Genomic DNA, 17,452 nt, shown 5'->3' with positions numbered 1-17,452 from the left:
GCATTATATTACTTTGAGGTTGTGCAGAATGACTGGATTATTGAAGATGATTTGAAAATAATACGAGGGAAAAGGTTGATTACCAGAAGATGATGTCGTTTTTTCTGTAGTTTGTAACAATTTACTGTGCATTTTGGGGAAAAAAGAACCAAATTTTATGCATGTTGCCATACGACTAAACAATTCTCGTTTGAAACACACAATGTAAATACACAAATGACAATAAACAGAATGGATTATTCGGAACTTATCGATTACAAGTCTCAGTTTCGTATCATTTAAATTTGACGTTTCAATCACACGATGCAAGCAAGTGAAGAGCCTTTGCCAAATGTATGTTTTGAATGACCGCTTATACGGTGTGTGACTGGAAACCAGCTCCTAAATGAGTCAGTATGTGTCTTTTATTCATGAAGTTACAGTGATTTAAGTGTGCATTTTCTTCTAAAGGTGCTCTCAAAATACGACTTTTGGACATGATTTTTTGAAAAAGTCCTTGCCGTGGGAGGGGTATCCCCCCCTCCCACACCCTCCCCCCGCTCGGTCGCTTCGCTCCCTCACCGCTGGCGCCCCCCCTATTTCAAAATCCTGGATCCGCCCCTGGCTAGCATAGGCCTAAACCCAATCCTGGACAAGGTGATACGATATTTGTCTTTTCTGGACACAGTCATTGATAATGAAACTAAATATTGAATTTCTGACGCTTTATCAAACACAGCAATACTGGATGAAATGGAATCATGATCGTTAAATCATTAATGATAAATGTAGAAACTCATACAACTGGTAGTGCATTCAACCACAGCAATTGCACGTAACAGACTATAAATCAATACCTCGTGACAAAATTACCAATGTCAGGTGATAAAGGCAAATGGACCAATAATGAGCCTCTAATTACACGCGCGTGCGCGAAAAAAACTTTTTCTTTTGTGACGTCAGATGTATACATAATGCATCAAGACAATGGTCATTACGATGCGACAAGTTCATGAAGTGGACATTAGTAAACAAAACATTCCCCGGATAAGGTAGTGTTAAGTAATTAAATTAAAGTAATGATATTTTAACAATAGTTTAAGACTTTATAAGCGAAAGGAACCGACATGGCAACGGCATGCATTCACATGCTACCCACACCAGGGGCCAAATGCGCTGCAAAAGAAATTAAAAACCAGCACGAGGACAGTTGGGAGATTTTTCCCGAAGACAAGGCAGCCGGCGTTGACCGCTACGGGAGTTTGTACGCCCAAGACTACAGCTTGGAATCTATCAAGCCCAAGAACGGGAAATCGGCCAATGTCCCAGCGACGATATGGAGGGTGTGGCAGGGTTACCATGGTCACATCTCTCCTCCTAGAAACAACCCACATCCGTCCGTGGTAAGTAGCATGGGGATGGGGGTCCGGGCACTTTATAATTTTGAAGCCTTTTTTGTGTGTCTTTGGATTACACTAAAACTATGAATTCAATGGTTGTAATCATCTTCTATGTTGTTCTCTATAATATTACCTAATATTTTGTAATAAATATTGATGAAACTTCGCTTAGTATTTTTTTCCACTGTTCAAAATTGATTATCCGGACACACATCTTAGACACACAACTTACAAAGTAAAAACGGAGTTAAAATTTTAAGCACGAAGTTTAAGTCCGTCATTTTAATTGTTGTATTTTTTTAAAACAACTTTTATGTTTTAAACACCTTGTTTATGACAATTCTATAGTGCTTACGTCATCCCCTCGGCCCAAATTCGAATTATACCGAATTGAAATCCCCTCCCACCCCCATGACGAGCTCACTTCAAACGTTTAGTTCCCCTTCTATTTTTATTGCTTTATTTTCATCTTCATTCTCATTTTATAAGCCTGCATGCACGCTTAATTATCAAAATGATGACAATCCTCCTGCAAATTGTGAATATCATATAATTAATCATTTTCGTCTGGAATTATCTTTTTAGTACTCTTTATTTATAATTCATGCCAAAAATGCTAACATATTATGTTTATGTTATGAAAATGTATTATACGAATGTTATGGATGCAGAAGAAAACAATAAATCAAATCAAAAGTTATACCGAAATTTAATTCATTACAAGCTTCTTCGACCCCCCCCCCCCCGGTGTTTTAAAGTTCAGTCCCCCTTTTTTGTTTGTATTTTGTACTGTGTGTAATAGCCACTTTTTTGCGAAAGTGCATTTGACATGTTAAGATGGTCGAAATCGTTGCTACCTCATGCACCTTCATTTGGTCGAAAATAACATAATCTGTCATCGTGTGAAAAAAAAATTGGCTGCCCTTCAATAATTGCTTATGTGTCCAAACATAATTATAGAGTCATGATTCGTTATCTATGAATATCTATATCATCAATATCACTCATCTACTGTCCATAAACAAATTTAATAACGGCTATTCATAGGCTGTTCGTGTTAAACATTAAAATGTAATCTTCTTTCTTGTGCAAGAGTTTCGCCTGGACACTGAAGAAAACTAACAAAACATATTTTATATGGCTAAATTCGTATACTATAGCTTTCACCAATGTTAACGCAGAAAATGGGTTTCTTTTCATTTCATTGACAAAAAATAATACAATTTGAGCCTCAAAGAAAACATTCAACATCTGAATGATACCTTTGTCGAGAACAAAACACCCCAAAGCTCTTTGACGACGTGAAATTATCGACAAATCATTTGGAGTGCTAATAATGATGAACATGACAAGGTTTTGATATTGATTAGATCGTGTATATCCATTGTCTAGGAATGTGGCATGGATGCAGATGGAAAAGAATAACAAGCGACCAAAATCGTTTTTCTGTCGATTAGCAAAAAGGTTTGTGGTATACTGTTTGTCTGTCACGTGTACGTGATCAATGTCATTGCCTTAGTTACATTTTCTGAAACACAGTTGCTGCCACCATCTAAGCGATCTTTGCTTGCATGTAGATAATGAAAGTCCATTGTCTTTATCGTCTGAAATAATAATAGGGAGAATAGGGTGGATGAAATCGTCGTTCTTAACTCAATCCCAGAATGATGATGATGACAAGAGCCACAGACAAACGGGGATCGGAGGGGAGGAGGGGGGGACAAAAACGGTAACGCGACCACCAGGGCCCTGATGCATAACAGAAAAACTATATGGTAAATTTTTTGCCTGAGTTATTGAATGTGTATGTTTCAATGGCATAATTCTGTTTGCCAGAGTATTTTTTATGCACATGTCCCTGATTGCAATTCATTTTGGGTGGTCAGCCCCCCCCCTCGGCTCTACTTTATCAAACAAAACGTGTTTTCCGAAAATTTTCAGTTCGCGTTTCGCGCTCGTATCAGTTGTTTAGTAATAATATTATACGCACCACATATCTGGTTACAAAAAGGTGCTTTAATGTGGCAAGTTTTCGGTCAGTATAAATATATAAAAAAAATAGATACAAATCTTGATCGTAATAAAAAAACAATGCTCAGAATACTCAATTTTTAGGCCTTAAAACATGAAATATTTATTTTAAAAAAAAAACCGAGCTCGTGCTCACAATGAGATACATAATTTATCTATCTTGTAAGAACATGGACTATAATGTCACGATATTTCCATGAACTTCAATTTGTAGTTAGGACTACCCCCTCAAAAATGATTGAAATTGAGACAAGCGACCGATCTGGGAAATCTGGATGAAAATATCCCCCCCCCCTCCCTGGTGAAAGTTGGTTCCTCTCATGTGGATCGAAATCTGTGACAAGTAGCATCCTATAACATGAAAACAGTCGTGGCGACCGAGCAATAAATAATTACATCAACTAGTGAAACTTACTATTTAATACACAATTAAGTCAGTATTTAATCGGTTATTGGGTAAATTGAAAGGTCATTAATTACGTTTTCACCCATTGGCGTAGGGTATAAGAGGCTGGGGGTTGCCCTCTCCCCCCCCCCCCCGAAAAAAGGTTCCACCCAGAAAAAATGGACAGCAAGGGAATGATAAAATGAATTAAGGAAGAGGGTGAAAGGTAATGTTATTTGTTGAATATTGTATCAAAATCTATTATAAAAAAAAAAATCATTTTAAAAGGGGCAACAAGTTCCGCTTGTTCGCGACTTTTTCGAAATTTTGGCTCATAACGCCACTGTTTTCACTCTAATTTATTATTTTGAATCCCATAATACAATTGCCCCCCCCCTCCCATCATCAAAGGGGTGAGGGAGGGTCGTCCACAACCGCCAGTAAGCACCCATTGTTCATATTTTTATGAAGGCCTACTGTCATCAATCATCTCAAAACAAAATACATGCATGTAATACAAGGCCAGAAGGTTATATATGGATTGGCAGTGGCAAGAGGCCTCAATTGATAAAGTTACGAGATGGGGTGGTAACATTTGAAAATGAATACTACGTGGAGTAATTAACACCTCCCCCCCCCCCCCCAACTTCCGTTAAAATCTCCTAAATGGCCGTGGGGCTAATTTCGGTGATGGGAAATATTTTTGTTAAGAGTTTTTTTTTGGGAGGGGGTATCGAGAGAGTCTCCCGCAGATCAGTGTTCAATGAGGTCACCCGGCATCCCTCATTAGAGAACTTAGTACATCCCCCTATTAGACATGTCTCAAAAATCCAGCAAGTGGTATGGACAAAAAGTTCGCAGTGGTTCTAATAGAGCTTTTATAGCGTGAAGTTCCTTCTCGAGTATATATCACAAGTACGATTAACTTGAACATGGGGTAGATCTGTCCGTTTTTCAATATAGGCGTTCGTCAATGGCATTCCATTCAGTGTCAAAACTTGTTGTCCCACACGACGCTCTATCATTTAGGTCCATTGTCAATAAGGAATATGAACATTGTTCGCTTGTATTGTCCGCCCGGTTCGCCACCCCACGCTCTTTGAGCAGACGATCACAGAGAAAGCGAACCGCCTCACGGCTTGGTGTTGCCTAGTAACCCAAAGTGATATGACACGCACCACTGGTACCGAGACAGTGTCCCGCTCCATAATACCACACGGGGTGTAAGCATGTTGTTAGTAAAATGAGCTGGTACCAGTTCTGTGCTCAATCGTTCTAAAACCATGGAGAATCTTTTCCAAGGCTGACAAATCCTGAACTCAGGACAGGTTTTTCTGGACACTTTCTAGGTCGAGGCACGAAGTAGGAATCTACAATGGCGTCAACTCAAACGGTTTGTAAAACTATTATTTGGATTGGGGGAGTATATGCCATATGTTATACCTTATTTGTTTGTATACCCTTGGCTGGTATATTGTTTGGGTCAACTGTAAACTTTATGAACTTTCCCGCCGGTGCAGATTGGTGTTCATATCCATGTTTCCATGGATGTGCGAGATGTGTACTTATAGAGGATATATTTCTCAAATGTGATTATTCAAATAATATTATGAATTGAGGTACACAGGAGTAGTAAAATAATAAAACAATATGAAATAAACAAAATTGGTTAAGTTCATTGTAATACTACAGAATACCAGCTATAAGCAGTTTTCAATGATATATACTTTTGTGAGTTCAAAATCATGTAATGGAAAGAAAACTGTCAGTGTCTGTTTATCAATAAGAATGTCTAATGCAAAGCAATTAAGTTAGAAAAAACACCTTTGTATAAAAAATAAGCACAATTTAAACAGAGGGGCATCACAAGTTTTATTAAATGAAAGTTATGAAGATTGTTTTTATTATCATCATTTAATCACAAAAAAATAACGAGTGGTGTAAGGTACAAGTGAAGATTATACAAGAAACATTTGTTTACAATTTTTTTTGTTTATTATTATTATTAACAAGGAAAGAACAGTCTAAACAGGGAGTTGTTATAAGTGAAATCAAACAACTACATTGTAAAGTAGAACTTTGAATGTTCATGAGTCAATCAGAAACAATTTAATGGTATGTCATTCACTGTCTAACTAAAAATTAAAGAATAATTATTTCAGCAATAAACCTATAAATGAAATATGGAATCTAGTAATGTAGTAAAGAAGACTGAACTGGGAATTTAACACCCATACATAAAAATACTTCATATTCCAACCTGAATTAGATCTTTATAAAAACTTAACATTTTTTTAATGAGTTTGTTCAAGTCACTTTCTTTCACTTCCTGTTGCATGATTATGTATATCAATCAGATTTCTATGGAAGAAGTTAAAAAGGTACATGTAATAGCTTAAAAACAACTTATCAAAGCACCCCCAACCTACATGTAAGTACACATATTTATTGTACAGCAGGGGGGGGGGTAAATAATGAGTATACTTTCAGGAAAAGAAATTTGCTTAAAAACTACAGTAATCATATACATGTATTATTACCACTGTCCACTACAGAACATGTGTTGGGGATAGCCCTCTGGTATTAATCACAATATCTGGGATTCAAATCCCCCAGAGCACTCATATCCTTATAGCAAGACATTGAATTACACCCAGGCGTTAGAGTGATGTGAATGACATGATAATGCATGAATTTGCCAGTGCTATGCATGCATTTGCCAGTGCTATCATACAAGAGGTATTGGCCAGATACTCCCCATGGAGTGGAAGGTGTGCTCTGCAAGACACTTGTCCTTTGGTGGGATATCAATGATGTTCATATATTTGCCGGTACTATCATGCAGCAGGTCCCTACACAATACTCCCCATGGAGTGGAGATTGTGCACTGCAAGGCACTATTATTCCTTAAAATAATGTAATTTACATATGCCACTATTCACCCATATGATGGAATGGTGTTAATCATATTGTGTACAACTTCCACTATATGCTTTAATGCAGCAGCTAGGGAATGCTCCCCAGGAAGTGAACATGTACCAGAAGGTGAAATTTGAATTCAAATGAATGCCTAGGGTGTAATGTATTTGGGACTCACAAAGTCTACAATGTAGCTATATGTAATTTGAATGAGGAACTCAAACTCTAACTTGAAACTAAAGCCCATCACGATGGAGCTATGAATCCCGATGAGAGATATATTCACAGACGTTAGTGATTTCTAAATTTTTTAATTTGTTTATATTTGCAGATTGTTTAGATGCAAAAGAACTATTGCCAGGCTAGTACTATGAAGGTCTTTGGACAGTTTGTGCACTCTACAAATCTACACTGTTACAGGGCTCAAAATAACCCAAGGCCAAGGCCATCCAAGGCCTTGGCCTCCAATGACCTTCCAAATACACTTTTCCCTGTGGCCTTGGTGCCCTGTGGTAATCCAGTGCACTTGCCCCATTAAAAAGTACATTTTACTCTTGATGCCTTCTTATAATGGCCTTTATGCCTCCCTTATTGAGCAACACCTCCCGTTTTCTTTAAGTGCCCTTTAAAAAATGGTCATTGACCTTTGAATCCTTATTTCAAGCCCTGGTATTAATATTATAATCATATCTACATTATTATTAATAAATTAATGATAAAAGCAATATTCCTTTTCTTAATGCAGATGTTCATGAACTGGAAGGTTCCTTCTCGCCTCTACAACCAAGATCCAACTACTACTGCATTGGCTGGTACACCTCCAGACAAGACAGGCTATAGTAAATGTAAGTTACATCATTTCTTTTAATACCGAAATAGGTGATATTTACCTACAGCAGGGCTCGACATTAGCAGTGGCCCGGTGGCCCGGGGCAACCTAAATTGAGAGTCGGGCCACCAAATTTCTGTAAAAGCTCTCACTTGGTGGCCCGGTCAGGCTACCAATATTTTGATAAATTGTAATGTTTTCTATTGTTTTAGGATCACCAAATTTGCTTTGCGGGCTATCAAAAATATGAAACTGATGATTTTGGTGAAGCGATCGGGCCACCAAGCAAAACAGTTAGTGTGGAGCATTCGCCTACAGGCACGTATTCTGGGGTCCTATTTCATAAAGGATATACAATATTATGGTAGTTTTGCCATTTTGGTGTTTTACCATTGTCATAAGGCTCAGCACCCAACCAAAATCAAGGTACCGTAGTTACCATCATAACGGCAAAGTCCCCCTATTGTAAGTCTTTAACGGGTACATAAAGTCTGGTTAATCTAAACTCTGAGCTAAGGTTGTGGTATAACTACATAAATAAACTATTGTGATGCAATTTCTACCGGTTCATTTTATATATTTGGCTCTCTATGAAATCAACTGCCTTGGAATAATAAACTAAACCTGTTTCATTCACCATTCAAAGTTTGGGGACGAAATAGAATGAACATAAGAATCTGAAACAGATCTGTGGATACATTGATTTCATCTTTGAAGCAAGTGATACAGTTCATAAACAAACTGAAATCTTTGCTGCTCTGTCAGGAAGATTTTGGCAGGTGTCAATTTGCCTTTATAAACCCCAAATGCGTGCCACTTCCCCCTCCACCACCTCCACATGTATGCTTGTGATCAATACCTTTCTCATTTTTCACAAATGGCAATGTTCATTCTTTGAATACCTTTCATCGGTTCCTATTTTAATTACAAGCAGTCCTTCAAAAAGCTCTGACATGTGTCCATGTGTCAGCCATGATCATAGGAAAGAGTCAAAGTCACTTTCTTTCTGCAAGATGGATACAAGATTTACAAATACATGCATTGCTTTTCTTTTGATTCCTCATTCAGTCACAGACCACAGAAAAGTGTCCAAGCTTGCCGGTCAGATCCCGCCGTCGTACCTGACGCGGAAGACCCATGCCCCCACCACGACGACCCACTTTCCCCCGAAACAAGGGGTGCTTCGTCAGATGAGAGAGAAGGAGATGGAAGAACAGATCATGAGGGAGAAATACGCAATGGAGAAACAGAAACCAAAGGAACCCTCATCTGGAAGTAAGAGAAAAATCATATTCGAGACAATACTTTATTATTGCCAATTTGCTATATCACACTTAAAGACATAACATAACAGATTTATATACCTCCGCCAAACAAAGTTAGAAAGGGGTATGTAGGAATCAGTCTAAGTCGGTTACAAATCTTGCGCTTCAAACTACTTCCTCAATTTTTAACCAATTATGAAATTTGGAGAAAAAAATCAACTGAGCTTTGGTGTTTGTTGGAGTAATAGCCCTTTCATAAACCCAATTATGCGGATATTATCCGCATAATTTGGTCGTAAAATCGGAGCAGGACCAGAGTTATCCGCATTATTTCGATGCTGCAATTATCCGCATAATAGCAGCATCGGGACCAGAATTTGACTTTATGAACGCATTTCCAAAGTAATGCGGATAATTGCCATGGTGTGGTCACAAAGTCACCTTTTCCAACGCAACCCCATCCGAGGGGGCGTGTGCAGGTGCCATGATAATTATCTGCCTTTTTCAGGTCGGGCGCTTGTAAAAAAATAGTGTGGATAATTTTGGAGTTTGTGAATGCAATTTTTATTGAATTGTCCGCATTACTCTTAGGCGGATAATTGGATGGCTTTATGAAAGGGGTACTAGAGTGGTTTATAAAAAAACAACAATAAATAAAAAAATAAAGTCCCTGAATACATTTTTAAGATATGTACTGTATGACTGAAAAAAAAAAACCTTTTTCTGACATTAATTTCCTGCCAAATGACTAAAACTGGCTTGTATTCATGCAAGACCTGTAGTGATAAATTGGGATATTCTTTCAAGTCCCTTTATTCACTTTCACTTTGTGAAGGACATAATAATGCTATTCAAGAGCAAATTTTTAGGGCTTCATTTTTTACAATCACAGGAATAGTACCTTACAGCTCTGAGTTTTTAAAGTCAAATCAATGTTAAGCAATGCCTTTTAATAATGAATGAAGTGTGTTTGTAATTTTGTATTGTGTATACTTACACAAAAGGCTCTACATTTCATGGGCAAAATGGGTTACTTCTAAATTCCTTTTTCAAAACTAATGTATAACACTTAGCTGTTATGTGCATATACATTATAATCCTGATTGTGTTTTGGAAAAAAAAGCTCATTTGATCACATGAAGCCTTATTTGATCATCTTATCCTTCAACTTATTCTTCAGCCACTTAAATAAAACACATTCAAGTTTAAGTATCTTTAATAACTATAAATTGATAACAAGTGGTAGATTAGATTGATTGTCACCATTTGTCTAAGTTACTTATCATTTACTGTACATCTCATTTTTTTGTAACCAACAGTCACGCGGTTCCCTGCCATGCCGATGCTATCGGCAAAGCTCAACGTGAAACAAACAAGTGATGTAAGTATACTTTGCAAGTGTAGTGTAGAGAAAAATTCTGAGTGGTTTAATACCAGGGCCTAGTCAGGGGCGGATTGAGAATTAACCAGGGGTGGGGGCCATTCTTAATCCTAAAATACTTTGTCGATAAACAAGTGGAATGCCTCTGGCTGTCTCGCCTGCACTACGCAATTCAATATAGCAGCAGTGTTGACTTTGAAAACAGCTATTGAATAATTATTCACAAAAGAAAACACTCATATGATAAAGAATGATAAAGAATAAAACCAAATAAGTTTGAATCACCTAGTCCTATGAGCTGACAATATGTACATGTACAGTGCGATCATTTATCATAACTTAATCATAATAAGAATAGACAAATGACCTACCAATTTAAAGCTTAGAATCTCCTCTTTCATCTGATATTACTTAGGTTATTTCTCATTCACGCATGAGTGAGCAAAAACAATTTGAAGAAAGGATACCAAAAACTCATTTGGCGGGGGTATCTGGGTTTCAAAAAGAAAACCACATTTTTGAAAAGTTCAATATCTGCTCTTTAATTTGATACCTAAATTACAGAAAATGGTCAAGAAATAACAAAGTTCTGGTCATTTGAAATAAGGCTTGAATTTCAATAATTTCATAAAATGAAGAGGTTCTCCAGGCTGGCGTTCAAACTCACTTGACACTCCGTTTTGTTGACGATCAGCCATGCATTAAATCTTTTGTTCACCATGCGATAGCTTCTGTGGGAAACCGGTGAAAACACGTTTATCTAATGAAATTATGGAAATACAAGCCTTATTTTAAATGACCAGAACTTTTCATTCCTTGACCATTTTCTGTAATTGGGGTATCAAATTAAAGAGCAGATATTGAACTTTACAAAAATGTGGTTTTCTTTTTGAAACCCAGATACCCCCGCCAAATCAGTTTTTTGTATCCTTTCTTCAAATTGTTTTTGCTCACCCATGCGTGAATGTGAAATAACCTAAGTAATATCAGATGAAAGAGGAGATTCTAAGCTTTAAATTGGTAGGTAATTTGTCTATTCTTATTATGATTAAGTTATCTCTGTTTCGTTTATTCTGGGACGCACTGTATAGTCCAAGTCAAAAGCAGGGAGAGGTTTTTAAAGTCAATAGTTTTAGACCCAATATTTTTTTATGAATGCAATGGGATTTTTTTTTTTTTGGGGGGGGGGGCTATTAATTTTTATGCAAAAATTCAAATTTGATTGTCAGTCTGATGGGCAGTGGCTATTATTTCAGCCTTCATATTTTGACTCAAAGGAAAATATAAATTATTTTAAGGTGAAATCCTTATTTCAATTAACCACTTTTCATTATTGGTGAGCTTTCTTTTTTTTTAAATCTGAACACAAGTTGATATTGATTATAAAATAATATTCAATCACATTTTCCAATTTGAATCTAGCCACGCGATGCTGGGGTGATGCCCGTCCCTAACAACGCTGTGACCATGTCTGGGAGGATTAGGAGTGATATTACCCAGGAGGATAAGAATTATATCACCAAGGCTAACAAAGCACCAAGTCAAAACGAAACAGCCAAGGTGGTCAACAAGTGGCTTGAATCCGCAAGTGACAAAGGTAGAAGCAGTTCTTAAATTCTCTTGTTTAAAATCCTTGTTGCATTCAAATAATAGGAATACTGCTATGCTGTTGTGATGATTTGATAATTTAATTACAGTAAAAATCAAACTGTGAGAACTTTTCTGCTTGTCCCATGAGTATTTTAAGTTATTATTTAATAAGTAAAACTACACAGAGAACATTTTGTCTTCCTTCAGGATGAACCTTTATTTATATCACCACTTTATCTCTGCTAAATGACTTTTTAACTTTTGCAGACAGGGGCTGTTCCAGTGTATTTTGATGGGGTGTGAGATTACTTTATATCTTTCCTAAATTAAATTACAAGGGTAATAACGAATAATATGATGCCCCTTTTTTTCTATTTTGAATGATTTTACCTCTCTTCCTTTTTCTTGTCTCTTTGTCCCTTCATTTCTTCTTGTTTTCAATACTTGAAAATTACCCCCCTGCCCTTGCAGCCCTGCCTCTGCATGCACAACTACGTTATGCAAGAAAACAGCCATACTACCAGTTTTATTTCCTATGACAAGGAATGAAAAGGACACTTGTGAATGCTTTTTGAATATCAAGTTTATCTCATAAATCATATTTTGTCATTTCCCAGATAATGTTTCAACTCTAATATTGGGTATTACTAGTAATGGGGTTTCCTGTGGGGGCTAATCAAAATAACTCTTTTTCACTGGGGTTTTAAAAACTATCTCTCTATTTTTTCTTCTTTTTTTTAATTTCAGAGCGTGATTTGGCATTCCAATTTTTTGGCTCTCTTGCTGGCAAGAAGCTCATGGGCGGTGACCAGGCATCACCAGAGGGAAGATCTAAGAAGAGCGCCCCCTGCAACGTTTGTGATGCAACGAGGCTCAAGGATGTTCTGGGTGTCCTGAAAACGTGAGTGCTTACTTTTTGTCATCATAGTCAAAGTTGTAACAGACCCTATTTAAAATCATCAGATAAGAGTTTACGATCAAATTTTATTGTAGAAAAAATCTGTTATTCATCCTCTACAGAACTGAAGGGCCTATTCTATACCAACAGAAAACAAGTATAAGATCAATAATGAAAAAAAAATCTGTTATTTCATCCCCTACAGGACTGGAGGGCCTATCTCCAGCAGTGATAAAGACCTCCGGCCTGGTGAATCCAACAGGCGCCGCCTTCGTCTCCTGTCCCCGTTCACACGGCGGCACAAGGATGAAATGCAGTCGTGGCACCATCTACCAACATTCCGTCACCGCGGCCCTGTATCCAATACCATTGGACTATTCACACAGCCGCATAAACCCGTGCAACGCCACTTCACCATACACCCTGAATGGGATTAGACCATCTCTCATTTCAAAATCTTTGTTAATCTGTGTCTAGCGTAAACATCTCAATCTTTTAGCAAGCCTTTAAAGAGAAATAAGTTTACAACTTTTGAAAGCTATTTTTTGTTTATGCAATGAGGAAAAATGATTACTGTGTGATAATGCATATCTACTATCGAGATAATTTTATGTATGACCAACATAAATTTTGTACATATTTTGAAAGCAAGCATTAGACTAAAATATAGCATAAATAACTTTTTATATTTTCTACTTTCACTTAAAATAAATGTTTCCAAGATATCTAAAGATAACTATGTAACGTTTTATGTGATTTTAAAATGAGTCATTTCTTTAAGACGAATTCCATCCGATCACACGTTGGTTTTGTGATAAAGCAGAAATATGAGAGAGATATATTGATGAACAAGAAAGCAAAAGGTGTAATGAAATCAATCAAAAGTTTGCAAGGTCATGTTAAAGTTGCATATTTGGGGCAGTCTGTTACTCTTGATGTTGTGAACTCCAAAAAACAGCAATTTATGCAAATTAATGATGCATATCAAATCAACGCGCAGCTCATGAGTCGCATTACAAAATGACAACTTTAAAAATCCACAACTTTCTTTTGATATCATTCTCTCGTTTCTTCTATATTATTACAAAGCAGCTTGGCAGGTGGACTTCTTTAAATGATGGTTTTTAATTCTACAACTGCTATTTGTTTGATAATATAAGAGGTCACTGGCATTGCCAGAACTTATTTTGAATATATTCCGTCCATTGGGAAATTGCAGTTGGTAACATATATATATGATTGCTGACGTGTGACTTACATACTATATGTGGGTATAATGTGACTAAATTTTAGTACTTAACTTATCATTGGTGGGGGAAACTAATACTGTAAAGTAATAATAAACGTGTTGACATCATAGAGTATATAAAACAGAATAAATTATACATGTATACTTATGATCTCGATTTCAATGATCTTTTTCATTTTTGGTTGATCCAAAGATTCTTCTCTTGGAGCGTGTCTCATTTTTTCTTTCTGAAATATTTTAATCTTCCGCATACATGCAATTTAATTATAATCTTCTTTTTAAACATCCAGTCAAACATGATATAGCAAGCCACTGGGAAGTTCAAAATCGACAAATATTTTCCGTGAATGACAGATCAATATTACATTGCACCTCATTTAATTCAACTTTAAAGTTAAAATGAACACATTTGGGGTTAAAATATAAATCTTCATGCATTTCATGTGTAACAAACCCCTATTGAAAATTCCAGGTCAGTAGACACTGCAAGTTGGTAAAGATAAGATGTACATAAATCAAAAATAAAAACAATACAGGCACTGGAAAAAAAAACTTTTTAAAATTTTAATGACGCGAATGCATTATTGGCTTATTTCAGTGTGCAGAGCATATTCACTTGACTTTCGCTATGTATTTTTCTGCCAGTTTGATATACCATGTTTGAATGGAGAATAATATATGGATGTCTTGATACTTCTCCGGCCGATATTGATTAGATGATCTTTCATGACATGGAAATTCTTATTGGACAGTCATCCCAAAAAGGGTAGTGACATTTTTCTTTCTTTTGGTTTGTCACTGAATTTGGAAAGAAATAGGTCCCCTATTCAAGTTAATTCTGGATCTACCACTGATCGCTAGTTCCATACAACCATCAAAGGGTTAACATGAAACACCAGATTTGAAGAGTAATTCCATGGTAAAGAATTTTGATGAATAACATTTTTTAATGTTCTAGGACCATCTAAGGCAAACAGGCTGAGGCAACTAGCAAGTGTCTTAATACTTAAATGTGTGTGTTATAAAGCATATCAAATGATGTTTGATTTTTTTTTATATGTATTATTGTATTTTTAATATGTTATATTTTGTTTATAATATCTAAAATGCTGCATAATCTGTAGCATATGTCATCACTAACTACATCACCTTGAAATCACTATTAACATGGCTGATATCTAACTCCAAGCTACTAGAGGGTATTGGTCTTTGAATCTCATCACAGAATTACATTTACTGAAGTGTTTTCAGTGATTTGTGATTGGAACAAATGGATCTTTAACTCCTCTTCGCACTTGGAAATGGGTAACTAATGGCTGAATATGTTATGTGAACATTTGTAGTTTATTCTTATGTTAACCTATTTTTAATTTTGTAAATATATTATTTTTTCCGGCTCAGAGCACTGGGTGCTTGCTACTTGTATGTTTGCACAAATATATAACTTTGAAGAACAAAGAAATATGTATGTGTCCTTTGTATTGTTCCCTGATAAAATTATCACTGCTAATTAATGCAAGCCAAAGTTCCAGGTACAAATTTCAGTCAGGGCACTGCGATTTTCTCATACTCCTTTCTTATATTTTTAAAAATAGAATTTAGGATAATATAGCAATGTAGGAATGAGTAATCAAGGCCCCTTTTTGACGAAAGATAGATAACTTTTTAAGAATACAGCCGAAGATTCATAAAACAAAAAAGTTCATGAAATATGCCACAGCTGAAAATCTACATAATACTGGTTTGTTAAAAAATCTTTGCAAAACACAAAAGGTGTGGGCTGGGGGTACATGTTTCCTTGGAAACTTTGAATATTATACAGTATTGTATGCAGGATGGCCGACTTGTCCAGTTTCAAGAAATTTCTACACATTTCTACTTTCAAAAATTGAATTTACAATCCATTTCACTGCAGAATAAAAGAAAATTGAAATTGAAGAAAGTGAATTTGTATTGAAGACGGCTCTTACCTTTTGGGGGATTCCAGTGTTTGTCAGTCTTCCCCTAGTCCCATTTCTTCATGAAGCTCTCTAGTTGTTACTCCCTCTAGCATTGCTGTTGGGAAGGCATGAATGGGGATTAGGTTAAGCAAGGGTGTAACAATCAAAGGTGTAGACTGGGGGGTGCACTTGCAGAGGAGTTCCGACACTGGAAAGCATAACACAATTTACCCCTTCTCCTTTCTTTTCCTAACTTTAGTTTCAACTCCCCAAAATGTGCACCCCATACCACTTTAGTTCCACCTCCCCATGCTCAAACCGGTAAATTGCCAATTCCTCTACTGCCATCCCGTCCACTCACCACATGGTCTACATTCATTTCGTCTAATGCCATTTCGTCCATCAACATTTCGTCTACCACCCATTTCGTCCAATCACCATTTCGTCTAATAGCCATTTAGTCTAATAGCCAGTTAGTCTATAGCCAATTCGTCTACAACCATTTCGTCTACCAACCATTTCGTCTAAATCCATTTGGTCTAATGCCAAATCGTCCATTAACCAGTTCGTCCACCGTTCATTTGGTCCAATAGCCATGTTGGCTAATTTCAGTTGGTCCAATATCCACATCGTCTACTTTTCAACTCGTCCAATTGCCATTTCGTCTAATAGTCATTTCGTCCATCAACCATTAGGTCCAATAATCAGTTCGTCTACCAACCAAATCGTCTACTAACCATTTCGTCCAATTCCCAAATCGTCCAATAGCCATTTAGTCTAATAGCCATTCGGTCCAATAGCCATTTCGTCTAATACAAATAATTTGCATTATCCGAGGAGGGGAGCGAAATGACTTTAATACCTTGAAATTATTGATGATATTAGTTTAAAAAAAAACCTAAAAACTATGATGATAACTACTATCGCAAGGGTCGATTCAGTGGGTACAGCAATTCAGGCACCCCCACCCCCCTAAAACGCACACACACACATATAAAAGGGGGAACTAAGATGGGGAAAATGGAAAAGGGTCCTTTTATTTTAATTTGTCGCTCAATTTTTATTTAAAAAAGAAAGGAGAATATTGTATTCCGATATCAAAATACGATAAACAGATGAAAGACAATATAGCCTTTTAAAGAAATATTATTGATCAATATACCCCCACCCCCCAAAAAAGAGCTCTTCCCGATCTGTCCTATCTTCTTTCCCTGTACTATCCTCTCCCTTTTTGTTCGTTTCCCGTCGCTAGAAGCCCGCCTGCGCCTAAAATAAATGTAGGCCTAGTAGTATTGACAATAACGATGAGTATGTTTGTGATATACTCATGCTGTAGCAATTAATGGATATAATAATAAGAATGATAATCATCATAATGATACTAATAAATAATAATAATAATAAAATTCACAATAATACTACTACTAATAATAATTATGATGATCATATTACTAATATTAACAAAAATGATAATAATAAGGATAATCATAATAGAAATAATATACATAATTAAAATAATTACTACTACGTAGGCACGGATCCAGGAGTTTACAGGAAGGGGGTTATTGAAATCACTAGAGTAGATT

The 17,452-nt window shown here is 36.4% G+C and overlaps 2 protein-coding genes across 3 annotated transcripts in view; one reads left to right on the top strand and one right to left on the bottom strand.

Moving 5' to 3' along the window:
• Window positions 1-1,003: 1,003 nt before the first annotated feature.
• On the top strand, window positions 1,004-15,372 carry LOC121429264. 2 transcript variants are annotated; one of them, XM_041626245.1, is made up of 7 exons: window positions 1,004-1,382; window positions 7,460-7,559; window positions 8,612-8,818; window positions 10,128-10,189; window positions 11,612-11,786; window positions 12,527-12,680; window positions 12,883-15,372. In XM_041626245.1, the coding sequence occupies exons 1-7, from the start codon at window positions 1,107-1,109 to the stop codon at window positions 13,112-13,114; spliced, it is 1,206 nt and encodes a 401-aa protein (XP_041482179.1). In that variant the 5' UTR covers window positions 1,004-1,106; the 3' UTR covers window positions 13,115-15,372. The 2 variants fall into 2 exon arrangements, with proteins under 2 accessions (XP_041482179.1, XP_041482180.1); XM_041626246.1 differs by lacking the exon at window positions 1,004-1,382 and adding an exon at window positions 4,965-5,188.
• The window catches only part of LOC121429265 (DNA repair protein SWI5 homolog), a 7,165-nt gene continuing 4,284 nt past the window's right edge, over window positions 14,572-17,452 (bottom strand). Inside the window, exon 5 of the mRNA XM_041626247.1 lies at window positions 14,572-15,981. Coding sequence (XP_041482181.1) covers window positions 15,920-15,981 — 62 coding nt within the window. The 3' untranslated portion in view covers window positions 14,572-15,919. The remainder of the gene's footprint in view (window positions 15,982-17,452) is intronic.

Source organism: Lytechinus variegatus, chromosome 15, assembly GCF_018143015.1.
Source record: "Lytechinus variegatus isolate NC3 chromosome 15, Lvar_3.0, whole genome shotgun sequence".
Lineage (NCBI taxonomy): Eukaryota > Metazoa > Echinodermata > Echinoidea > Temnopleuroida > Toxopneustidae > Lytechinus > Lytechinus variegatus.
The sequence above is the reverse complement of the archived record's forward strand: the minus strand, read 5'-3'. Positions and strand labels throughout refer to the sequence as shown.

Excerpts from the sequence above, each read along its gene's own strand:
- LOC121429264 (XM_041626245.1), top strand. The coding sequence starts at position 1,107 with ATGGCAACGGCATGCATTCACATGCTACCCACACCAGGGGCCAAATGC. Across the intron at positions 1,383-7,459 it reads ACAACCCACATCCGTCCGTG|ATGTTCATGAACTGGAAGGT; the intron begins GTAAGTAGCATG and ends TTCTTAATGCAG. Across the intron at positions 7,560-8,611 it reads CAAGACAGGCTATAGTAAAT|TCACAGACCACAGAAAAGTG; the intron begins GTAAGTTACATC and ends TTCCTCATTCAG.